The 25,979-nt window shown below is 47.8% G+C and overlaps 1 protein-coding gene across 2 annotated transcripts in view; it reads left to right on the forward strand.

Annotated features, from left to right (window-relative positions):
* Trappc9 (trafficking protein particle complex subunit 9) overlaps positions 1–25,979 on the forward strand; it is a 562,289-nt gene that overhangs the window by 353,947 nt on the left and 182,363 nt on the right. For both annotated transcript variants that reach the window (XM_045143193.1, XM_045143194.1), the window contains one exon: positions 18,893–19,035. In XM_045143193.1, coding sequence (XP_044999128.1) covers positions 18,893–19,035 — 143 coding nt within the window. The remainder of the gene's footprint in view (positions 1–18,892; positions 19,036–25,979) is intronic.

Consider the following 25,979-nt stretch of genomic DNA (forward strand, 5'->3'; position numbering starts at 1 on the left):
GGCTTACTAAGGGACATGAACAGTCGAGGATGAGTTCATATGGCGTGCCAGTCAGATTTCTGTTGCTGTAGCAAAATGCCTTATATGAGCAACTTAGAAGAAGACAAGGTTTACTTTGACTTCCAGCTTTGGAAATTTCAGCCCGTTATCAGTTGGGTGTGTTGTTTTGCATCAGTGATAGGAGTCTGATTGAAACTGATTTTTTCCTGTTTCAGAGAAGTAAAGGAGAGGCACTGATGGCTCCCAAAGTCCCTTTTGAGGGTACGTCCCCAATGACCAGAAGATCTCCTACCAGGCTCTGATTCTTATAGTATCTGTCATCTCCCAATGGCACCAAATTGGGGACCAAACATTAAACCATGGGAATTTAGACACATGAGTCAAACCATAGCAAATAGGAAGACTACATGGCCATAAGGCTTGCAGGAAGCCCTACTCTCAGGGGTTCTTGTGAAGATGCCTCATCGGCTCCTGCTCTGTGTATGGTCTCAATCCAGGCTCTGGAGGAGCCCTGCTGCCCTGCTCACGCTGGGTCTGCTCAAAAGCGTGTATGCCTGGCTCCCTGGGAGACCAGTGCTCTCCAGTCCCACTGTTTGCTTCCACAGGCTTGTCTACAGTGAGGCAGGGGTGCCGAGAGCCAGAGGGTTAAGATGTGCTCGGCCTTTCATGCATGGCGGGTTTCATCTTCCCCTCTCTAAAGGCAGTTCTGGTTTTCTTCTTTGCTTTCTCAGCCTCTTCTCTAGACTCCTTGTGCCCCAACTCTCCCCTTGCCCCCGTCAGACTGCCTGCCCAACTCATGGCCAGTTGGGCCTCTTTGAAGAGGACTGGCTTGCCCTTCGCATGTCCCCTCTTCTTCCGCCTGGGGCTATTGTTAGCACGCTGAGCTGTGAGACCTTCCTAGCACGCTGGAGGTGGATGTATGGAGCACCTTTGCACATGTTTTTAAAGGCACCTGCAGGCTGCACAGCATATGTTCACGTGTGTGAACGTTGGAGGTGGGGCGCAGCAGGAGCTGCAAGTCTTTGTGCCCCGGGACCTGGGGAGCTCTGTTTAGCTGGGTAAATATGTTATGTCTGTCTGAGAAGCTGAGCAGGGAAAGCCGAGTGGAACTCCATGCAGGACGGGTTGGAGCCTGCTGTAGGAGGCCCAGGTCTCACTCCAGGACACGCAGACAGCTAACACAGAAGCACCCTGGTCCTTTTCATTGAAAGGCATAGGAACCCTTCCAAGATCTTTGCATGTACTTCCCTTTCACAGAGCACGCCTGACAAACCTTTTCCCCATATCACGGATGGCAAAATGGAGGCCCAGAAAAGAGAACAATATGCCCACGTTTGTCTTTTGGGGAGCTCAGATCTGAGCTCAGACAGTCACATCTTAGGATGAAGTGTCAAGTAAAACCCTGAGAAGCTGGGGAGGTCATTCAGTCAGTCAGGAAAACCGTGAGAGGCTGGGGAGTGTTCAGTCAGTAACATGCTTGCCTTGCAAGTATGAAGACCTACCTTAGAGCCTCAGAAGACATGTGAAAATGACAGATCTCATGGTGCATGCCCGAAGCCCCAGAAATGGGGATCCTTGTAGCTCACTGGCGAGCTAGTCTAGCCTAGTTGGTGAGCTCTAGGCCACTGAGAGTCCCTGTCTCAAAAGAAGAAAAAAGGTGGACACTGGTCCTGAGGAATACCTAAAATTGTCTTTTGGCCTCTCCACGTCTGTACACCCACAAGCTCCACAAGATGCACCCACAGATACATGTACACAAATAAAAAGCTGACAAACCAGGGCTGGGGAGATTGCTTAGTGGTTAAAGTGTTTGTCTGCAAAGCCAAAGGACCCAGGTTCCATTCCCCAGGATCCACGTTAGCCAGATGTACAAGGTGGTGCATGCATCTGGAGTTCATTTGCAGCAGCTGGAGGCCTTGGCATGCCCATTCTCTCTCTCTCTCTCTCTGTCTGTCTGCCTCTCTCTGCCTCTTTTTCTCTGTCAAATAAATAAATAAACATAAAATAAAAAAAAAACAGTTTGTGGAGCATGTGTGTAGTAGCGTTTCTAGAGAGAACTGAGGACGGAAGATCCGTCTTGAATGTGGGGGTGCCATCTCATGGCCTGGGGTCCTGGACTGGATTGAAGAGCCAGGGGAGTTCCAGCTAACCGCCACTGTTGCCCTGCTCTGTGTAAGCAGCCCGTGCTCCTGTGAGGGACTACAGCCCCAGGCCGCTGCCCAAGCAGCCTCCTCCCTGAGGGCGCTTCCATCAGGTGTCCCGTCACAGTGCTGTCTCCTCTTCCTTTTTCTTTCCCGCTGTGGGAGGGATAGGGTGGCCACAGGCAGGAACTCCAAGGAGACAGGAGGTCAGCTGCCCCAGAGGTGACTTGTCCTTCATCCTGTGCCCCAGTGTACCTCACTTTGTTCCAATACTTATTCTAAGGTGACTACTGCCACACCGCGAATCCTGGCTTACCTCCAGCTTAGTGTTTCAGCTGCCTTTGTAACTCACATTATTCAGCTACTCTTAGTATTTAGAGTGAGTGTGCCTTAGGTGAGTGTAATTAGAAATGCATATTTGGCACGTGAGAGATAATTGTCTCCTCCACAGCTGTGCATTAGGAAAAAGAACAAAAACCAGCATCTGTAGGACTATAAGGTTCCCATTTATAACGGAGACTCCCCCCAGAAGCTAGATGCTGTAGTCCTCGGAGCCCTGAATGCCAGTGGTAAGGGTGTTTCCTTGGTTCATGACTTATTCAGAAAGCATTGACTGGCCTCCTCCACTGGGTAGCATCATGCCCCACAGAGCTCCCAAGGGAGGGCCTGGCACTTAGGCTTTGGCACTGTGCCACGGCTGCCTCTTGCACAGCCTTGGAGTGGGGCATATGCACGTTGCAGTTAGGTTAGCTGGGCAGTGTGAGACTCCAAGTCACAGTTTCTTGATTGGTCAAGGGCAATGGATTGGGAGTTTGTGCCAAATTATCCTGCTGTGCCCTGGTGCCCCTGTGGTGGTTTGTGTGCATCTGGCCCAGCGTGTGCAGGTAGAGGTAGACATTCTCCAAGGAGCTTGGCATTTGGAGGCAGCCTGTCCCTGGCAGGCCATTGGTTTGGGCAGTATGGGTACCTGGTCACCTGGTACTCTTGTGTGGTGTCAGTGAAGGAGGACTGAGAGGTGGGTGTGCCCAGTGCGCTTCTGCTGCACTGCGTTGAGGGCTGGCCTGGTACAGGCGGAAGGCCTGCCCTCACCACATGGCAGGCCTGACTGTATCCACACAGGGCCCGGAACTACAGTGCAGGCCCCGAGGCTGCTGGAGCAGGGAAGGAGGGCTGGGAGCTGCACGGTCCACTCACGCTCCCATCCCACCAATCCAGGAAGCTGTTCTCATTCCGACCAGGGCAGTGGTTCCCTAAATGTCCCCACATTTAGTACCAGCAGCTTTGCACCCTGGGATCTTAGGAATGCAGATTCTCAGGCTCCACCCGGGAGCATGCGCAACAGCTGTGCTCAGATGAGCTCCACTCTAGGGCAGAGCTTCTCCACCGGTCCTGTGCTCTGAGTGTCCCGCGGCTGATTCTCTGAGGTCCCAGCGTCATCACACGAGTGTGGCGAAACTGAGCTGAGAGGGCTTCTTTGGAAACATCCTTCACTGGCAGAGGGAGGAATGCAGAGCAGAGTGATGTTCACCAAGACTCATTCTTCACCAGTGAGGCTCGTGAGCCCTTTCTGTGGGATTGAGTCTCAAATCACAGGGGAAAACCGTGCGGATTTAGTTTGTCACCTGGTACTTTCATTTCCTTTCCTGCTTTCCTTGGTGGATACAGAAGCTGTCCCTGAAGTTTGCCCGAAGGGAATCAGCTCATAGACATGAGTTTAAAATCCGGCCATTCTGACTACAGCTTGAGGGCTGGGCACAGGGCTTTCTCAACCCAGTCTCTCTGCTCACCACGGGACAACTGCTGCCCACGAACGAGCTCTAGCTCTGCCCTGTCCTGTGGAAACAGTTCTATAGAGTGGTTAGGTGACGGGTGAAGGATCCGGGGAGCAGCTGTTTACCCAGGCCTGCGCAGGCCCCCTGGCTGGCATAGCACACGGCATTTCTGTCTTCTGCTCAAACAAGGGAGTTTGTTGAGTGAGGAAGAAGCTAAGGCTACCAGGTAGAGCAGTCATTGAGTAAGTGAAAGATCAGGAAGAAACTAAATCAAGACTGGTCGCTGCTGGGGGATGCGAACCCCACAGGCCAGAAGGCTTTGCCACCCCCGCTGCTCTGTAACCCCAGGAGCCCTCCTCCGGGCATTGCTGATCTCATGGGGTTGTGGCACCAAGGGGCTTGGAAGTAAGAGCAGGGATTGAGGGCTGGACTCGACCCAAGCTTTTCAAAGGCTTGTGCATGTGAGGGCCAGTTAAGAGCAGCAATGCGTAGACAAAGCGCTTGAGACCATCCTTGGCGCGTGTACGAGCTCGGCAAGGGAGCTCGCATGCACGCTTCACATGCTCATGGTTATTTTTAGAGTCAAGGTCCTGACAGAGTTGGTTTACTAATGACTTCCCCAGTGACATTTTGAAATCCTCCCAACATGAAGCTGAAAGGAAAATAGAAATGAAAATCCATGCCTGCTCCCTCCCCCCCCCCACCTCTCCTGGAGGCCTATTTGGAAGTAAGTTGCAGAGCCTGTGGGCGTCCCGCTTAACTACGTGTTCTCTTGCTTCCAGAGAGCAGTGACATTTTCCTAAATTACCACGATCATTTCCACGAACCTTGACACTGGTATGATAAATTTATCTAATATCCATTGCATCTACTTAGCCCAATTGCCCCCAAATCTCACGGCGTCTCCTCACAGCATTGCTTGGTCTAGGGTGGATTCTGTCCTCTTGATGTTCACGTGTTCTACTGACTGGAAGCTGGAGTGGCTCTTGGGCCCTTCCCCGCCCGTCCTTGGGGCTCTGATGTGACAAGGCTGGATATGGATGGCAGCCCAGGCCCTGGGTCCAGAGCGACCATTTTTCTGCTTTTCCAGTTGAAAGGCAAGGTTGCTAACTTGATTATTTCCACAGCCCTATTTATTTTTAACTGTGGCTAAAATCATTTAATTTTTGATGCTGGAGGAAAAGCTTGAGAGGCCCTTTGCCTTGCCCCACAGTGATATTCTGAGGGCTGTGTGCAGTGTGAGCACCCACTCTGCTGGGCGCCTTGTCATTCCACAGGGCTGCTTTATGCCTCTTCTCTTTGGGGTGCCGTGGAGAAGGTGTTGGGCCATGTCAGTGTTTGGATGAAGGGAGATCTTAGCAGCCTTCCCTGAGTGAGTGGACATTGGCTTCCGGCATAGGGCTGTGGAGCAGGCTAACTTTCATACCATGCCTAGGGGTACGTGTGTGTGTGTGTGTGTGTGTGTGTGTGTGTGTGTGTGTGTGTATGTGTGTACAGATTGGTACACGCATGTGTTTGATCTGGAAGACTTAAGGACAGCTGTTCTGGAGTCCTAACCGTATCTGGGCCAGCGGGCTGGTGATGGTGTTTATGTAGGGGACAGATGTAGTTTTACTTATGATTCTTAGTTTCAGTCACTGTCACACACTTAGTCACAATGTGAGGTAGCACTACAGCACTCTCCATGTGCCCGGCCCCATCCCAGGTGTTTTCTGACACTGGCTGGTTTTGCCTTCCTGATAACCAGATCCTGAGCTGCTCTGTGCCCCGTCAGATGACTGGCCCAGAGGCGTGGCCAGAAATGCCGGCCTGTCTGAGCCAGACATGGTAGTCTGTGCTGGAGAGCCCAGGCTATTAACCCTCCACTGTCAGAGATGCATTTTGTTAGTATGAAATGCTGCAATGTGGCAAAGGATTAAGAATCCCAGGAACCAGGTGTAGGACCCGCTATCTTCCCACACGTGTGTTCCCCCTGTGGCCGTGAAGCCATCCCAGCCCAGGCTCCATTTCTCCCACCCTGACTTCTTCCTGCCCTTGGGATTCATTGTCACACTGCCACATGCCCTTGAGTTTCAAGTTTGATGTTTCCTGTATGCCTCGTCCAGTTTGCCCCACCCCTTTCACCTTCATGTCTGATTTCTCCAGTGAACAATCTAGAAGACATGTGCCTCTGGCTGATCCTTCTCACTCAGTGTCCCAGTCTCTTGGTCAATTGTGATAGCTCTAATGTTCACATGTTCACAGGGGCCAACTGGGTTGGGTAATTTCACTGTTAGCCCTATAAAAAAAAACTACCTTTTCCTCAGCTCCAGCTTGTCACCCTCTGACTAGCCCTGTCCTATACCCTCTGCCCTATGTGCCAGAGTGCTCTTTAAGAAGGCAAGGGAGGGCTGGAGAGATGGCTTAGCGGTTAAGCGCTTGCCTGTGAAGCCTAAGGACCCCGGTTCGAGGCTCGGTTCCCCAGGTCCCACGTTAGCCAGATGCACAAGGGGGCGCACGCGTCTGGAGTTCGTTTGCAGTGGCTGGAGGCCCTGGCGCGCCCATTCTCTCTCTCTCCCTCTATCTGTCTTTCTCTCTATGTCTGTCGCTCTCAAATAAATAAATAAAAAAATGAACAAAAAAAATTAAAAAAAAAAAAAAAAAAAGAAGGCAAGGGACCATGCCCTCACAGATGCCTCACAGGCTTTCCATCGCCCTGGGAGCAGCAACGCAGTCCTGTGTGCCTGTGCGGCCAGTTCTGCTGCCTCTCAGCTGAGTCCCCTACACCCCCCACATGCCTTCAGGAACACTGTCTGTGCCATTTCTTGTGTTTGTGATGTTTCTCCAGGTACCAGCTGGGGCTGGTGTCCTGGTCTTTTCTCCTGTCCCCCCAGATTTGCTTGTGCAGAAAGTTCACCTTGCCTGGTGGACGAGCTCAGTCACTATTTTCTGGCCCCTGTAAACTGTTTTCCATTTCATCATATTTGTCACCACCTGTCATGGTTATTAGCTCATTGTTGACTCTTCTTTGTAGAATGTTAGGTTTCATGAAAACAGGGTGGAGGGGTAATTATTCTGGTTCCCCAGCACATGACCCAGCTTAATGTGGTCGCTGTCTGGCCCAGCACATGTGATGTTCTTTCAGCACCATGATGCAGAAAGGACCACTGGGCTCTGGGTTCAAATTTATACTTCAGAGATGGTGAAGCTGATATCAAGAAAATAAGGGGGCTGGAGGGATGGCTTAGCAGTTAAGGCACTAGTCTGCAAAGCTAAATGACCCAGATTCAATTCCCCAGGACCCACATAAGCCAGATGCTCAATGTGGCACATGCTTCTGCAGTTTGTTTGCAGTGGCTGAAGGCCCTGGCATACCCATTCTCTCTATCTGCCTCTTTCTCCCCACCCCGCCTCTTTCTCACTCAAATATAAATTTAAAAAATTAGAACAAGAAAAGAAGAGGGAAGTCTATTGTTCACACGTAGGTCTTGTGTCCAAGTGTAACCAGACGCCAGGGTCCTCCTGCAGGGCCATCCTGCTGTCTTACCCGCCTTGGCCGTGGAAGCATTTGCAACGACATCACGAGTCTCTTCCTAACTTCCAGGGACGGCATGCTGACCCCTCCATCGTCAGTAGCTTCCAGTTTGTAGTCTGGTTAGTGTGATGTTTGAGTTCAGGCACCCATGTTTTTACCTCTGCCCATTTCTGCTATGGGAACCTGAGCCAAGCACCTGGCCCCAGGGAGCATCAGTTCCTGTTGATATGTGTTCCTCATAGGACTGGGGAATTTCTAGGGTGGGGGACAGAGCACATCAGGGGGTCGTGGCATCTGTCATCTGTCCCATGCCCCCCCCCCCCGACTGTCTACATTGCTGAATGGGATCTTGCTGGCAGGCCCTAGCCCCAACAGCTATTTGCTTGGCTTCTTAAAAATTATTTATTTATTTATTTATTTATTTATTTATTTATTTATTTATTTATCAGAGAGAGAGAGAGAGAGGATGCCAGGGCTTCTAGCCATTGCAGACAAACTCAAGGTGCATGTGCCACTTTGTGCCTCTGGCTTAGATGGGCCCTAGAGAATTGAACTTGGGTCCTTTGGCTTTGCAGGCAAGTGCCTTAACTGCTAAGCCATCTCTCTAGCCCTCGTTTGGCTTTTTACTGTGAGTTCCAGTCATTCACCTTCTAAAGGTGTGGGGTTCCTTACTGTAAGACAGCATTGCACTGCTCACATCCGTCTAGTATGAATGGTCAGTGGTATTGAAGCGGTCATGTCGAATGGTACAACATGCTTCTCATAACTACGTGGTCTCTAGTAGACACATCTTAACTGCCATGGCTGTGACCGCGTCCTAGTCGAAGGGCGGCGCTGCCCATTCCTAGCCATCTGCAGCCTAACCGCATGTCATCATGCTTAGGTCTTGCCAAACAGATCGGTGTCCCTCCCCAGTGCACCCTCCAGCTGGGTCCACAGAGACACAGCCATACATTCAGTACCAAGTCACCTTGTTGAGAGTCTTCAAACCACAAAGCCAGATGTGGTCTCTGGGGCAACACCAGCCCTTGTCCATAGTCCTGTTCTTCCTGGCTGTCTTTGCTTTCTCCTGGATACGGTCCTGTTGGAAGAGCAAGACGGTTAGACTTGGCAAGATTCTTCAGGTCTCTAAGCCTTGGATCACGGGAAGCACTTTGATGGTGATGTTCAGGTAATGCCTCTTGTGGCACTGTCCCTAGCGTTGGGAGCAAAGTAGGAGCCTAGTAACGCAAGCTTCCTTCCTTCTGGAGATTCTTGGTGACGTCGTCATTATTTGGCTGCACCAACCACATATGTATGGTGCTTCTGTCTTTTGAGGCTGTGGTAGCCCCAGCTTGCTCTCTGTGGGAGGATCTAAGTCTTGGGCTGTGTAGTGTCATCAGTGGTAGGCACCATGGGAAGTGTATGAACCATGCCATGACATAGGGCAGCCAGCCTGGAGCTTGGTGGGCCCAGAGGCTCCCCTCAGGTCTAAACCATATGCAGAAACCCAATGACCAGGGAGGGCTTGCCACGGGGATAAGAGTGTGAATGATGAAGGGAGTTTTCAGAGCCAGGCTTACAAGGGGGAGAATGTGTGAATTGATAAGGTCTCAGTCTGTCCATGTAACGAGCCTCAACAAATTAATGTGTGAGCCATTGACAAGCCTTGCTCCGTGTCGTAGGTATTCATTGATAACTTGCTCAATGGCAAATCTTGGGTTGGTTAAAGACAGACATTTGAAGAAACGAACAAAGGCATGACTTGAGGGGTTCAAAAGCAATAATAAAGTTATCTGCTATACCCCAGCAGACATACTGAGAGATCCACACCAAGAATGAGATGGGCACACTCTGGACCCCCAGACACAGAAGGGGAGGGAGCATGAACATCTTGAGATTTCCCTGGTTGTGTTTTTCCTCTTTCTGAAATTCAGTTACATTTTCCATCAGTGTGGTATATTTTGCATCTTCTGTGAGTTCCTTGTTTATCCTGAGGTGACCCAGCTGTCCTGTCTGCTAATGTTTCTGCTACTCATAGAAAGTGACATGTGTGGGTGGTGGACATCCAGGTTGGTCCAGTTGTGCCACCATCATCATGGTAGGACTGATTTGGTCACTTGATTGTGTCCACCCTTGGAGAGTACCAGTGGTTGGGCCAGTGTGGGCTTATGTTTGTCACTGTTATTCCCATTCATTGACTGATTGAACCAGTCAGTGCAATAAGGACACCCCCAAAAAAAGACATTTAAAAAAGCATAGCTATCAGATCTGAAGTAGTGAAACTGTTGCTAGCTGCTGACACAATTTTATTAGATGGTATTCTTCATAGAAAAGCTTCCTAGCATTCTCTGAGAAAGAGTAGGCAAGTCACCAAAAAATGCTGAAAAGGTAGGAATATGCAACTCACAAAATGCATGATCATGACTGTTGCAGTCAGGTTCGCATTGCTAGTAAAAATCACCCGACCAAGAGCAGTTTCCGGAAAAAAGGGGGTTTATTTTGGTTTATAGGCTCGAGGGAAAGCTCCATGATGGCAGGGGAAAACGATGGCATGAGCCGAGGGTGGACATCACTGCCTGACCCATATAAAGTGGGCAACAGGAAGAGGAGAGTATGCTAAACACTGGCATGGGGAAACTGGCTATAACACCCATAATCCCACCCCAACAATACACTGTCTCCACGAGGCTTTAATTTCCAATTGCTATCAGCTGGGGAATCAAGCATCCAGAACACCTAAGTTTATGGGGGACACCTGAATCAAACCACCACAATGACCTAAATTATGAAAAGATGTTCAGGTACCATAATAAAAGAAATGCAAAATAAAACTATTCTGAGTGGATTTTTTTTTTTGAAATTTTTTTTTGTTCATTTTTTATTTATTTATTTGAGAGCGACAGACAGAGAGAGAAAGACAGATGGAGGGGGAGAGAGAGAGAATGGGCGCGCCAGGGCTTCCAGCCACTGCAAACGAACTCCAGACGCGTGCGCCCCCTTGTGCATCTGGCTAACTAACGTGGGACCTGGGGAACCGAGCCTCGAACCGGGGTTCTTAGGCTTCACAGGCAAGCGCTTAACCGCTAAGCCATCTCTCCAGCCCTCTGAGTGGATTTTTAAAATTTTGCCACACTGTCAAAAAGCAAAGGCTTGGGCAGCACATCCACTTTCAGAGGTGTTCACGTGCTTTTTGTTGCATGGGGGATGGGCAAGCTCTGCCCCACCAAGCCACCACTCACCACTCACCCAGCCCTTGCTTCCAAGTTCAGAGAAATGAGGTGCTCCAAAACACTGGTCTTAGCACATGAAACATCTGTACTCTAGGACAGGAAGGCCATTTTGAGAGTGTGTTCAATTACAAATACATTTGCATTTTGTTTCATTTTTTTTTTCTTTACAACGTTTGACCCACAAGTTTCCCTTTAGAAAACACATATTTCAGAAACATCAACATATGTAGAAAGTAACTTGTGCATGTGGTTGGTGCATATAGGAAGTACACTGTCTACATGATCCATATACTGAGAAAGTAAGTTACCGGCCTGGAGCGATGGCTGGCCCGTTCAGGACACTTCCTGGCAAGCAAAAGCGCCTGGGGACGCCTGAGCCCTGTCACTTCCCTCGGCAGGATCGAGCTTGCTAGCACTGGCAAGATGGGAGTGGACTACACAGCCCACAGTTCTGCTCCAGAGGCGCACCCCTGCCAGCAAGGCTCACTTCCCAACAGCTCTGCCGGCTTAAACACGAGCGCATCAGGATGTGGGGAGTGTCTCACACTCATACCACCAAACTGCAGCTTGCAAAGAAAACAAAACAACTGCAACATGAAATAACCCTGCAAGTCCCAGCGCCCGTTAGAGTCTCTGGCTCAAGTAAGAATGGTAAGAACGGCAGGAAGAGCGATAGAGGGGACATCCGGCATTCCCCTCCAAAGAAAGTGGGGAGTCCTGTGGGGAGGGGAAAAGCTTGTATTTATGTGTTCTTGTACCTGCATACATAAACACCTGACAGGGGGAGCCACCAAAGGAGTAAAAGGAATTTTTCCACGAGTGGAGTGTGGAGAACCATGCAGACACCGGAACAGAATGGAAGCAAGCCATCCCAGTGTGTGCCATTTCGTGTCGTTATGGCTAGATGTGCGAACACATTTCCTATTAATATGATGCGGGCTGAGGAAGCATGAAGACCAACGCCCGTGCGTCACCTCACGAAGACCCATGGAGACCCTGCACAGGTTCCTCAGAAGAGAACATGGCTGGGAATCGGTTCATAGCAGACAGGCAACCCCATGCACTGCTGTGGTCTGCCAGGATTGGGCTGCTTGCTTACCCATGCTGTTTGTGCTCACCCCTGTCTCCCCACCTCTGACCTGCAGCCAGCTGCCTCTGGTACCAGCGCTAGGCTGTCTGCCTGGCCTGCTGACAGTCACTGGCCACTGCCCTGCCTAACTCTTGCCAGACACCCACCACAGCCCTACTGGGCCTCCTGTGGGGGGAGCAAGGTGCTGCTCCTCTAGCTGGCTTCTGCATTATCGTGATGCATAACTAATACTGATGAAGAGGCTTTGGCCAAAAGTGCTAATTAATTGGAAAGTAACGGTATGGCTTTCATCTGTATGTTTCCCTGACCTTAAGCAAACTACTGCAGTGCTGGTCTGGTGGGGATGAGCCCCGACCTGTGGTCCCCAGTGTCTGGCTTGCTAAGTGGACCGCATCCCAGCTATTGATCTTATGTCATGTCACGGAACAAGCGCAGAAGGAAATCTGCGGTGACAGGTTCAATCGGGGTCTCCAGAAATTAGAGACCTACTTATACTTTAAAATTGGTGAGGATAAATATGAGGGTGATTGTTTTCCTCTGGTGATGGCCGTGGTTATATTAGAAGCTGTGGAACATTAGATTAGCAATACAGAATGAACAATAACAGTTCGGATAAGAGCTGATCACAATCTCAGGCAATATCTGTCAGAACACTGAGATTCCCAGTGAGAATATTGAACTAGAGGAGCGACATGACTTTTCCAAGGTTATGTGAAGTTTTAATTACTGTCAATCACAGACTCCCTCTCTCATTTCTGTGGAACCCAGGTCTCCAGGGTCCCAACTATGTCTCCTCCAGGTTCTGTCCTTGTCCCACGTCAATAAGGCTAAGTTATGAGTCAGGGTCTTTGTTGTATTGTTTACAGATGATTATTTGCCTGTTAATAGGATCAGATTCCAAAATCATCTTTACTGAGTGCAGCTTGTGTTTTACAAATGCAGCCTCAGAAACTGCAGCCTCATGAACTCTGGCAAGCGCACACCCTGGGTGGCTCAGATGTCGGATCAAACCCACCCCAGAGTGTCTCTGGTTCGGTGTAGTCAGTCCTCTGCAGCGCCCGGTCCCCTTCCTGCCACTGAAGATTGACCTTCCTAGTGTCTGGTGTGCATGGAGGTCTGGCGCCTGCTAGAAGAGTGACCCCAGATGTCCCCTCCCCTGCTGTGTGCCTCTGTCCCACTTCATTGCCCAATGGTAGTCTGCTTTGTGGGTGCACAGATTGTTTATCTGCTCACCCACCATCCGATTTTATGCCAAAGGTTTTTTTTTCTAGTTTGGAATTGTTGTGAATAAGATGTCTATGAATGTTGACATACCTGTCTTTTTGAGGGTAGATGTTTTTCTTTGTAGGAGTTACATTGCTGAGTAGTAAGCAATAGAGTAATTGTAGATTTGTGTTATGATGAATTGCTTAGCTGTTTTTCCAAGCCACATTTTAACTATTTTACCCGCTACCAGCAGTTTCAGAGATGATGTTGTCTCAAGACAGCTTTATTCCTTACTCTCTTCCACACAATGTCTTTGATTTTCAGACATACTGAACTTGTTAGAATCTGAAGTAAAGTTTTGTATGATTTCTGATTTTCAGATGGAAACATTGTTTCCCATCAAATGTGGCTTTGATTAAAGTTCTCAAAGTGTATTTTTTTATGACTAGTTGTTGGGAACTTTAATAATCATAAACAGGTTTTGAGTGAGATCAGCTGCTATTTCTGAAGTTGTTGGTTACTTGGCTTTCTGTTAATAGTCTATTAATATAGTGAATGGCATTCACAGATTGGTTCCTGAAAGTCAAACCAACCTTGCATTGCTGTGATCAGACTTCTATGGTCAGGGGGTGTGTCCCATTTTATATACTATCAGATGTGATTTACTAATATTTTGTTAATGGTTTTACAATTAACTATTTGCTATTTTCAAGAAGTAGGTTTCAGTTTGCTTTTCTCTTGTTCACTTTCAATTTAAGGATTGTTAGCTCCCACCCTCATTATTAATTTGTTCCTTTCTGTCCAACTTCTACCCATCAGGAAACAGTTCCCTCCACTTTGGTACCTTCATGCATCCTAGCACTTATCTATGACACAGAACAGCTTATCTCAGACGTGTCTGGATTGCTTATTTTGCTAGATATCAGTGCCTCAGGGGCAGTAGTGTGACCCCTTCTCAACTGCACAATGGAAACCCATCCAGGGTCAGTGAGTAAATGATGGGTGTGCAAATGGATGAGTTCCAATTACCTTCCCTGCCTGGCATAAGAATGGGCTGTTTAGGAAGGTAGCTCTGTGTTCAGGTCCTGGGTGTCCAGTCGAGGCTACTGTCCTGACTGCACAGTCTCTCTCCTATGCAAAATACATGCTCCTTATAAAAGACATCATTCATAGGTCACTCAGGTTAGCATTTTACATGCAGTGTCCAGAAGATAGGTTTCAAAGACCTCTTGTTTTAGCTTAAAAAGTCAGTTGTAGTCTGCCTAGAAGACAGATGATATGTTTTCAGCTTCTATTCATTACTACTTTAACAATAGTCTTCTCTCAAGGTAAGGACTGGATAGCATTCTGGGACAGGAGCATCTTCAGTGGGAGGGCACTTTGTCCCCGATACTCCAACTGAACAAAGACTTGAACTTCCTGTGCCTGTTGCTGTCAGCTACTTTATGGTCTTATTAGAATATTCTAATTTTACCAGTCCCATGCAGCTACTTTTTTTTTCTTTTAATCGTTAAGAGGGGAGGCAGTAATACTCAATTTCATAAAACCTTTTCTGTGCTTGATTTTCATAACCTAGATATCCCCCTCCCCCATAATTATATCTTCTTTTCTTTGGTTCTCTGCAGAGTAAAGAAACATTCATTTCCAAGAAAATAGAAACACCGGCTATTTTTCCTTGTTACTCCCATTTGACAGCTATCTCCCCCTGCATACTTTCTGTTTATCCCCCAGTGATTTCCTCTGAAGGTAGATTTTCAGTTTACCTTATAAAAAGAAGCAATGTGATAGTTGTTGTGATTTCATAGTCTCTCTGGCTTTTCAAGGCCTTCTTGAGGGGTTTCCTTAGCCAGTGGACCTGCTACTAGAGGAAGGGGTCTATACTTGTTGGGTATAGGAGGAAGGCTTCTATACTTGCTAGGTAGAGGAAGAAGGGGTTAGTACTTGCTGGATGGTGCAGGAAGGGGTCAATACTTGCTAGGTGGGAGAAGGGGTCTATACCTAATGACTGACGGGTTGGTTTTGTGTCCACACATCAGTTTATTCCCATACTCACATACCTGGAATTATCTGGGCTTTTTTTTTTTTTTTTTTTTTTTTTTTTTTTTTGTGGGCTTCAGGAACCACTCTCATATTTATCCTGTACAAAGCCCAGAACATGCTCTCAAAAGATGAATGCATGAGACCTCATCTTCGAGCGTCAGCTGGACCCAGCGTTCACTCAGGGCACCCTGGGCGTATAATGTCAGGTCTCACCTCCTGCTAATCATGGACATGATGCTAAGGGCTCTGGCTTTCAGACGTGTTGGCACTTAGCAACTCTCCAGTGGCAATCAGTCATGCCTTGTGCCAAGGGAAGTAGGTAAAGAAAGAATCTGGAGGTTCCATGAGGCCACAGTGTTAATTTTGAATATTAAAACTAGGTGTGCCTCCTTGAGTGCTTTGCAAGTAAAGAAGAGGTGTGTGCTGTCTGGGCCATCAAGAAGGAGTCATGTCTTATATGAGGGATGAGGGTCAGTGAAGGTGTTTCTGGTGCTGCAAGTTTGGAGGACATGTACACACACAGGCATAGAGAGCGTGAGCGGTGCTGGGGAAAGGGAGCCGGTCTTCAAAGATGATACTAAGGTCATTAGTGGACACGTCTAGTAGGTCAAAGCACGTGAGATGAGGCCATCATCGCCATTATGGAAACACAACCCATGACACTGTGAGGTGTCACCTCAACTCTATTAGGTTGACTGTGTATAAAAACTGTCAGTAAATAAACTTTTTAAAGAAAGTAAAAGTGAAAAAAGTCAAAATATCTATTACTCCGAAAAATACTGAAGATGATCTGTGTCCTACAATATCAAACATTCAGCCAAGACTTAATTGTCTATGTAAAAATAAACATCCCATTTTATTGGTATGCAGCTTTTGTTTGTGTCTCTAATAAATGATAAAATTATATGTGCACCAAAGAATTATTTTAACATAAACTATGGTTTCTTTATGATTTTTAGAAAGTGGTAAAAGAGTATTGGTGAGGAAAATGGAAACCTTGTGCCTGCTGGTGGGAATGACAGCAGCTGTGGTTGCCATGGGATATGAGATGGTGATCCCTCCCAAAACCAAATGCAGAATAGTGCAGTGATCCACAACTTCCTCTGGCTAGGTACCTCAAACAAATGAAAGCCATTCTTGACATCTTACAACCCTGCTCAGAGCTCTGTCATTCATAAGAGCCAAAGGGTGGGAGCAGCCGTGTGTCCACCAGCTGAAGGAGTGGATGCACAGAGTGACCTGAAACGGTGAAAACCTGGCGCATAGAGGGAGGAGACGCTGCCGTGGGCTGCGGCAGAATATTGTGAAAAGTGAAGTCCAGTCATAGAAGCACAGATACTCTGTGGCTCTATTTATCCAAGGTCCCTAGGGGCATCAGATGCATAAAGATGGAAAGCAGGAAGGTTGCCAGGGTGGGGTTGGGGGAGAGGTGGCATGCAGCAGATACAGAACCTCACTTGGGAAGATAATGGGTGGGGCGACTGTGTGAATGGACTTTGGTGCTATGGACCTGAGCACATCAAAGAATTAAAATAGTACTTTGGTAGGTGCATTTTACCACAACAAAACATGTGAAAAAATAAAAGAAATGGGACTCATTTCTTCCTACTCCAAGCCATTGCTGCTTCTGAATACCAGGTGGGTAAGGCTTCAGGTGAGAAGGAATTTCTCTGTGAATGCTCAGGAAAGTCTACTGAGATTTCTTTTAAGTACTGTCCCCATTTTTCAATTGAGATGCTGAGGCCAAGCATGACAAGACAGGCCCCAGAGCCTCGAGTCCACAATGACAAACTGGGTTCCGTGGTGGCCTTACTGCTCTCCATCCACCCTGCCTGGACTTTGCCAGCTATTTTTCCTATAGTTTAAAACAATCTTGTAGCTCTGGCTGCTGCCTCCAAGATAAGTAGGTCCACAAAAGCATTCCATGCAGGCTTGGGGCAGATGGCGGGCACCTCTTCTGCTCCCTGGGAAATGTGGCTTCGTGTGACTCTGGCCAGGTGGTAACAAGTGCTGACTCCTGTGCCTTAGCGGGAGCTTGGAAGCCCTGACTGGGCATTGGGTTGACACACCATACTCAACTTCTACCATCACTGTTATTTCTGGAAAAAGCTTCTAGTAGGGTAATCCTTACCAGACACAGTAGAAGCCTTCTGTGGTCTTTGGTTTGAAGAGAGACATGTAGCTGGGTGGGGGGGCAGGGAAGGGGGTTCATTGCTGGCCTGTTTCCTGACGCTCATCTCTATGGCTCCATCCTTTTAGGTTTGGTCGGCTGCTTAAGCTTCCAGTGTTACAGCTGGGAAGCCATTGCCTGACCCGAGGGCAGGGAAGTTTACCCTTGCTTCCCTCTAAGAGGTTTGTTTTAATGTAAAGGGCTGCATAGTAAATGCTTTAGACGTGGGCAGCCACATAAAGATTCTACAGCATACATATTTTAAATTGTTTTGACTTACTACTTTTTTTTTTGTTTATTTTCACTTATTTATTTGAGAGCGACACACACACAGAGAATGGGTGCACCAGGGCCTCCAGCCACTGCAAACAAACTCCAGATGCATGCACCACCTTGTGCATATGGCTTACATGGGTCCTGGAGAATCAAGCCTTGAACTGGGGTCATTAGGCTTCACAGGCAAGCACTTAACTGTTAAGCCATCTCTCCAGCCCTTGACTTACCACTTTTTTTTTTTTAAATAAAAAGAAAATCGTTCTTAGCTCCTAGGTGTTCAGAATCAGATGGTATTAGCTAGGGAGCCAAAGTTGCAGACATCTGTTTTAGGACACTGCTATGGAAGGTTCCATTGTTTTAGTCAGGAATTGGCTGGGCTAGGCTGGGATTTCTTTCTGTCATGGTTACTCTGTCCCACAGACTCCGGAGTTGCCTTGTGCAGGGGCAGGGAGGGGAATATGCCCGCTTTTTTTTTTTTTTTTTTCATATTCTGTGCCCTTCCTCCTTCGAACTGCTCTTTCCATGCTCAGGCCACACAGGTGGGTCTGCCCACATCTGTCCCCCCAGCATCTTCCCTCTTCTTGTCCCCCTCAGTCTCAAGTAGATGTGCTAAGCCTAGTCTGGCCCCAGCCTTTCCCAGGGCTCCTGCCCCTTGTGCCACAGCCTTCCATCGGCCCACAGCATGGCGGTGGTTGCAGGATGCCAGTGTCCTACCCTGAACCAGCAGCACTGTGCCTTTCAGGTATTGGTGCAGCATTTTGGTTCAGCTTCCCTGGGCATGGGGCTCTGCCCGTGTGCCACTTTCCTGAGTGCTCAACTTTGCCCATGCCCATCCCTCCAGCGCACAAAGATTTCGCTTCCTAGGAAAGCAGGGTTGAGTACAACCAGACAGAGCCGGGCTAGAGGTTCACAAGCGTCCTTGGAGAAGAGCGTGGGTGTGGGAGGAGAGGGCGCAGCTACTCTGCCTCAGTGGTCCACTCTGTGGTGCATTGCTGCCCACTTTGGTGGCCATTGCTGGTTCTTTCTCCCAAGCCCTGCATTTGGCAAGGTGATATTCCACCTGTCCCTCCTGGAAGGGCCTCTGTTGTACCCCTGGTGACCTCTTCTCCCAGGCAGGGTGCTGAGTATGGGGCAACGCTGGCTTTAACAGTGGTGCTCACCAGCCACTTTGTCCATGGAAGCCTGCTGGTCCCCAGCACCGCCTGTGCTCACTAAGGTGTAGCTCTGTCCGCCAAGTGTGCTGATGAACTACAGGGGGCATTTCAGAGCCTTGTCCACAGGCGTGCCCATGCTGGGGATTGTGTTGACACTGGACACCACAAGAAAGAGGGTGCCAGGGGCTGGGTCTCAGGCAGCATGGGAGCTGGTCACATGTAGAGATGGTTGTGAGACTTTTCCTAGGTGTAGGCTGTCTCCTCACAAGGAACCCTGACTTACCTAGGGACTGACCTGTCACTTGTTTTCCTTTTAGACTCTGGAGGCTATCCTGAACTTCAAGTATTCTGGTGGCCCTGGACATGTGGAAGGATATTACAGGAACCTCTCGCTGGGTCTACACGTGGAAGTGGAGCCTTCTGTGTTTTTCACACGAGTCAGCACCCTCCCGGCCACCAGGTAACTGGGCTGTGGTGCTGCCAGTCTCCTGGTTCTGGTCATTTGGGTCCCTCATCCAGCAGAGCCTCACCTTTGGGCAGGGTGCCGAAAGCCTGAGGTTCTTGCTAAGAAGGCATGTGTTCTGCAGGAACGGCCTCTCCTGGTGCTCTTGTGGAGTCACCTCGCTGGATGCTGTGCTGGTGGTCCCTGTGTGTGGCCTCTGGGTGCAGGTGCCTTGCCTCTTCTGTTAGCAGGGGCTCTGTAGAGAGCTACTGGTATCTTGGGGACACCAGAGGGACCTCGCTTCACCTTGGTACTCTCTGGGCCTGGGGAGGTGAGGGCTCTGCTTCTGGGTCCGTCTGTTCAGCATGGCAAGGCGCTTCCAAGCACACGGTCAGGTCGGTCTGGGTGGGGAGCTCTTATCGCACAGCCGCTTTCTCTGCCACTGACTCCTCCAGGCACGGTGCTATTCTCTCTGGCAGGAGGGTGACAGTTTCTCACCCCACACGTGGACCTGTGGGGAGGTGAAGTGATGTGAAAGGGTTCCGGATCCCTGGATGCAGTGCTACTTCCCTGGGGACCCTGGACTCTCAGAGGGTGTCCTGGTGTGTGCAGTCCCTGGGGAGCTGCACGCAGACCAAGCTGGGCCTAGCATAGCATTGCTTGCTTAATTGTGTGATGTGTCGGGACAGATGTGGACCTGTGTGTCCTCCTACGTCACAGGTAGCATCCCCACCTGGGCTTCCTGTTACCGTGAGCATAAAGTAGAGGTGTGTTGTGCCCCATTGTAGTTTTGACATAAAAGAGCACTTAAAGTGATGCAGCCTATTTCTCCCTGCTACTGGAGAGGCTAGAGCAAAAGCTAATGGCTTATGTGGCCCTTTCATCATCCATCACTTCTCCAGTCCTTGGAGCAACAGTCTTCGCTGCCAGAGCTCCCCCGCTTTTGCATTTGGATAAAGCATTAAAGCTCCTGCCCCAGGGCAGGTCTGGCCAGGATGCTGCCAGACAGTATCAGACTGTGCCAGGCCTTTCTGGTAGGCGGGTCTGCTCCGTGTGAACCCGCAGTGTCTGCCTTTCTTGTTCTCTGTCTCCGGCTGCCAATGCCTGTTTGGGTAATTCTCGGAAATGGCTCAGGTTGTTACTGAATTCTTTTCCCCATCCCTATTGATATCTGGCTCCCACGTCAGGACCCCTGCGGCTGTAAATGGCAATTTAAGGTGAGGAAAACGTTGCCATGTTAAGTAGAAGCAGATACGGAAGAGTTGCCTGTCAGCCGAAGGCCTTAGCCTGGGTACTTCATTCTTTTTTTGGTCTGTGTGTTTCTTTTTACTTAGTTTTTTTTTTTTTAAACTGGTTATAAACTTTACTGTATAGACAAATTGTGTGTTGGTCACACTTCTCTCATGTTATCCTTTAATTTTCCTTCTACCCTGTCCCCAGTCCCCCACGCTGTATTCCTGTTTCCAGCTCTTGGGTTTGAGAACTGACTTCATCTTCCTTTTCCATCGTCCCTCAATGGAACTGGCCACCGAACCTGTGGCTGTAACCTCTGACATGCCTCCCCATGATCCCGCGCTTTGCTGCATGTCCTTGCTCAAGTGGAAGGAGTCCTTCAGTTGTCCCCCTTGCCTCCAGCCCTATGTTCCCCCATCCTGTAAACAAACTGTCCTTCCGTCCTGCCTGCCTCATAGACTCGCCCCATGTGAGACCCAGACCAGAGCCCTCCTGCATCGCGCAGGGCGGACCTGCCACCTTGCGATTCTTCCCTCAGTCCCCTTGTGTGGCCGGCAGGAACCACACCACTCCTCATGGTGCGGTGCGAGGGGGCATCAAGGCACTGTGCTCCAGGTGGCTTCTACCGCATGTTTCCCCCCAGACTGTACTTCCTCTTGCCATTCTTTCATTTCACCTTTTGGAACGGGTCCGCTTGCCCTTGAGATCTGTGTTGTCGTTCCTGCAGGCTTTTCTACGTATGGGTAGGGAGAGGCCAGTGTTTTCTTTATGAGCCTTCCTCATGTTTCTAACAGAGCACATTCCAGACTTTTCCAAGAGCGCTCTCACTGTGCTTCAAGTGAGTCCCTGTGAGCTCCAGACCCTGTCTGAGCCTTTCTGGGAAGGAAATGGACCGAAGTCCTTGCTTCTCTCCCAGAAGAGCTGCTCGTTGGGCAGGACTCACGTGATGCGGAAGCCTGACTCCACATGAAGGAGCCAGAGCCCAAGGAAATAACATGAAAGATCTGATCCTCTCGTTTCTTAAATTTTTTTTTTAAAAATCTATTGATTCTTTAAAAGAGAAATGATAAAATAACATTGTAAGAGTATTGTACATGCGCAAGTACAATATGTAACAAAAGTCACATAAGGAATGGGTGGGGAAATGAAATTGATGTTGTTTGCAAAGCATGATGGTAGTATATGGCGTCAGCATGAGGGAACTAAAGATGCACATTGTAAATTCTAGAGTAAGGGTGTCCAACTCACAGCCTGCAGGCCACATACAGCCTAGGGTGGCTAGGAGTGTGGCCCAGTGGTAGATCATAAACATCTGTCAGGTGTCGTGAGATTTTGGTTTTTGCAACTTGATTGTGAAGTTCTTTAGCATGAACTGTATTGTATCACAGTGCCGTGCAAAATAAATGCATGTGTGCCCTTACCCTTGTGGACACACACTGTACTTAAAGTCTGGCGCAAGACACTTCACTGTCCAGTGTGGCCTAAAGAAGCCAAAAGGTTTGACACTTCAGTCCCAGAGCAGACATATATTTTAGTGCATGAATAATAGACCAAAGAGATAAAACAGAATATGAAAATACTTAATCTGGGCTGGAGAGATGGCTCAACAGTTAAGACACTTGCCTGCGAAGCCTAAGGGCCCAGGTTCAATTCCCCTGTACCGGCATAAAGCCAGATGCACAAAGTGGCACATGCATCTGGAGTTCATTTGCAATGGCTAGAGGCTCTGGTGCGCCCATATCCTCACTCTCACTGTCTCAAATAGTAAATAAATTATTTTTTTTCAATAAAAGAAAATACTTAATCCAAAGAGCAAGTGGTATGAAGAAAGGAGAAGGGAAAGAAACAAGCAGTGAAGGAGGAACAACAGCCTCAGACCTGCTGTGTCCAGAGCTGCTCTGAGTGTGGACAGACTAGACGTGGCACGGAACAGTGGAGGTTGCCAGACTCTGGGAAAACAGGAGGATGCTAACTCTATGTTTCTTTCAACAAATCACTGTAGGATGTGTGTAATGTGTAGAAGCTGGAAGGAAAGACCTACCAACATTTAGAAAACTAGTGTGACTATGAGTGCTAAACAAATGGACTTTTGAGAGAGAGAGAGGGAGGGAGAGAGGACAGCTTGTCACAATAGTTTGTGAGAATAGAAGAGAGAGGGGGGCAGCTCATCACAATATAAGAGATAGAGAGGACAGCTTATCATGATCAAGGATCAAGTTATCAAGAGTGCTTCATATCCTAAATATAAATACATGTAAGGGCTGGAGAGATGGCTTAGCAGTTAAGGCACTTGCCTGCAAAGCCAAAGGATCCCGGTTAGATTCTCCATGACCCATGTAAGCCAGATGCACATGCATCTAGAGTTCGTTTGCAGTGGCTGGAGGCCCTGTCATGCTCATTCTCTCTCTCCTTCTCTCTGCCTCTTTCTCTTTTTCTCTCTCAAATAAATAAATAAAAATAAAGTTTAAAAAATTTAAATACACTTAAAAACAGACCTTGAACATTGAACTGAGATTCTAAAGGGAGAAATAGATAACTGCACATTGTAGTTGAGTATTTTTGGTATTTGATAGAACACATAGACAAAAACAAAACCAGTCCCCTGGGAAAACTGTTCCAAACCTAGATATTTTTGTTAACCAGTGCCATCTACTATCTATTTCTAGAAGAGCAAATGTTTAAATCAGAAAACAAAACAAAACAAACAAAAAAAAAAAAAACAATGGCCCGAACAAGCAGAAGAAATTACAGACAGGAGTGCAGATCAGCGAGATACTAGTCAACAAAGAGTCCATGAAGTCAGTGACACCAACATCAGGTTCTTTATAAAGGTTAGTAATAACAGCCGTCAGGCAGTTAAGGAAACAAATGCAGGAACACACGCCACTGACAGAGGGGCAGAAGGAGGTCTGTGGTTCGCAGACATTGGAAGCATAGTAAGAGGACACCGGAAAACCGTCTGCCAGTTGATTTGACAGCTCAGATGAAGCAGATCATGCTGTGAAGGAGCAAAGGAGACAAAGCTGACCCAAGAAGAAACAGAGGACACAGTGGTTAGATGTGAGCTCCAGAATTCAGGTCCTCAGTTAGGAACTCCCACGAAGCATTCTGTAGGCCCAGGTGATTTCACTGTGAAGTTTGCCATGCTTTTTTCTTGTTTTGCAAGGTAGGGTCTCACTCTAGCCCAGGCAGACCTGGAACTCACGATGTAGTCTCAGGGTGACCTTGAACTCACAATGGTCCTCCTACCTCTATCTCCGAAATGCTGAGATTAAAGACCTGTGCCACCATGTCCAACACTTTTTTTGTTTTGTTTATTTTTCTTTTCTTTTTTTTTTTTTTTTCGAGATAGGGTCTCACTCTAGTCCAGGCTGAGCTGGAATTCACTATGTAGTCTCAGGGTGCTTCAAACTCTCTGCAATCCTCCTACCTATGCCTCCCAAGTGCTGGGATTAAAGGCGTGCGCCACTATGCCTGGCTTGTTTTTTATTTTTTCAAGGTAATTCTTACTTGTAGCCCTGGCTAACCTGGAACACACATTTCAGGCTGCCTTGAATTCACAGTGATTCTCCTACCTCTGCCTCCCACATGCTGGGATTAAAGACGTGCACTAAAAAATTACAAACAAGAGGCAAGGAGGTCCCAGCATCATTGCCTTACTTTTTACCCTCTGCAGAGACATCCCATCACAGGAACACTCAAAGAGAAGACATGAAAATAAATACAGTAATTATTGACTCAACTTGCTGACATATAGGAAAGGCATGATAAAGCATTAACAATTAAGATATAACACAGAAATATAAGGTTTATTAACCATTGAAAAACTCAGCCATTGGAATTTTACCACACCAGCAAAATAAAGCAGAAATCATGTCAGCTGGTGCAAAATGTCACTGGACAAAATCCAGTGGTTCCTTAAGATGGACACCTCCAAAGTGGGGTTTGAGAACTCCTCTACCTGAGAAAGACCGTGGCAGGAATCACATGGTCATACAGCAAAGAGGTATGAGTGCTTTCCCAAGGTGGGGAGCTGGAAAAGTGTATCTGCTGTAAGCTTGCACTTGTTATTTTCCTACCTAGTGCAATCAGGCTGAGAAAAATTAAAGAAATGAAGAAGTAAAATGATTGTCCTTCACATGCATGACTTTGCATGGTTCACACAGTCATGTACAAAAATATTCCCAAAAAATCTGCCATATCAGAGAAATCTTTAGAACTAACAATTTAGCAAGACTGCAAGGTACAACTCAATATTTAAGAATAGTATTTCTGTATACTAGCATCTAAAATTTGAAAATGAATGTTAAATTTGAAAATAGTGTAATAGAATCAAAATAAAACACTTAGAAATAAAATTGTAAACCTATCATCGAGAAAGTGATGAATTATAAGAGACTTCCAGGACTTAATTAATTAGAGAAGGGTACAGTGCTTATCAACTGGAGATACCCGTTTCCTCAACATTGACCATAGATTCAGTGCAATCCTAATCAAAATGCTGGCAGTACTTTTTTGAAAAACTGAAATTGGTAAGTGATTTTTTTAAATATATTTTATTTATTTGAGAGAGACATTGGGCATACCAGGGCCTTCAGACACTGCAAACAAACTCTAGATGCATGTATCCCCTTGTGCATCTGGCTTACATGGGTCCTGGAGAATCAAACTGGGATCCTTTGGTTTTGCAGGCAAGTGCCTAAACTGCCAAGCCATCTCTCCAGCCCTGGCAAGTGATTTTTAAAATTATCTTGAAGTAGAACAAACTAGAGCAGGCCCATTACTTGACCTACAAGAACAAAGTGTGAGTCAGGCTACGTGGTGGTGAAATTTAGCTGTAAAGCTATCGTAATCAGGAGAGAGGCATCGGCAAGAAGCCGGATGGGAGATGGTGGACCTCTATGCAAAGCCTGGAAGTAGATGCGTCTCATGCTGTCAGTTGTGGCAAAATCAACAGCCAACTACGTGGGAAAAGCAGGCACAAGAGCAGTTTCTTGACTTTGGAACAGAGATTTCTTTTCTGACTCTTAACTGTAACATAAAGTCGATTAATTTCTCCCAAGTTGAAAACTTATGCTCATCAAAAAGCAAGCTCTACAGTGAGATACCACATAAGACCATTTCTCACATGGCACAGTGTTTCAGTCTGGTTCACGTTGCTGATAGAAATCGCATGACCAAGAGCAGCTTGTGGGGAAAAAAAGAGGTTTATTTTGGCACATAGGCACAAGGGGGAAGCTCCATAGTGGCAGGGGAACGATGGCACGAGAGAGGGTGGGCATCACCCCCTGGCCCATGTAAGGTGGACAGTAGCAACAACTCACAAACCTGCCTCCAGCAATACACTGCCTCTAAGAGGCATTAATCCCCAAATCTCCATCAGCTGGGGACCTAGCGTTCCAAACACTTGACGTTTATGGGACCCACCTGAGTCAAATCACCACCACACACGCTCACCTGAACAGTGTTCCCTGTCATTCATCATTAGGGAAACAGATGAAATCCACAGTTAGATTACATGCATACCATACAGGATGATTTAGATGAGAAAAATGCTGACAACACTAAATGTTGGTGAGGACTGGAAAGAACTGGGACTCCCCATCTGGGGCTGTGGGCACACAAGATGGAGCTGCTGCTCAGCCGGCCAGGTAATTCTTGGTGATGTCAGACACATACCTCCCCAGTGGAATTTCCTCTAGAGAAGCAAAAGTTTGTTTCCCACCAAA

This window comes from Jaculus jaculus, chromosome 2 (assembly GCF_020740685.1).
Source record: "Jaculus jaculus isolate mJacJac1 chromosome 2, mJacJac1.mat.Y.cur, whole genome shotgun sequence".
Lineage (NCBI taxonomy): Eukaryota > Metazoa > Chordata > Mammalia > Rodentia > Dipodidae > Jaculus > Jaculus jaculus.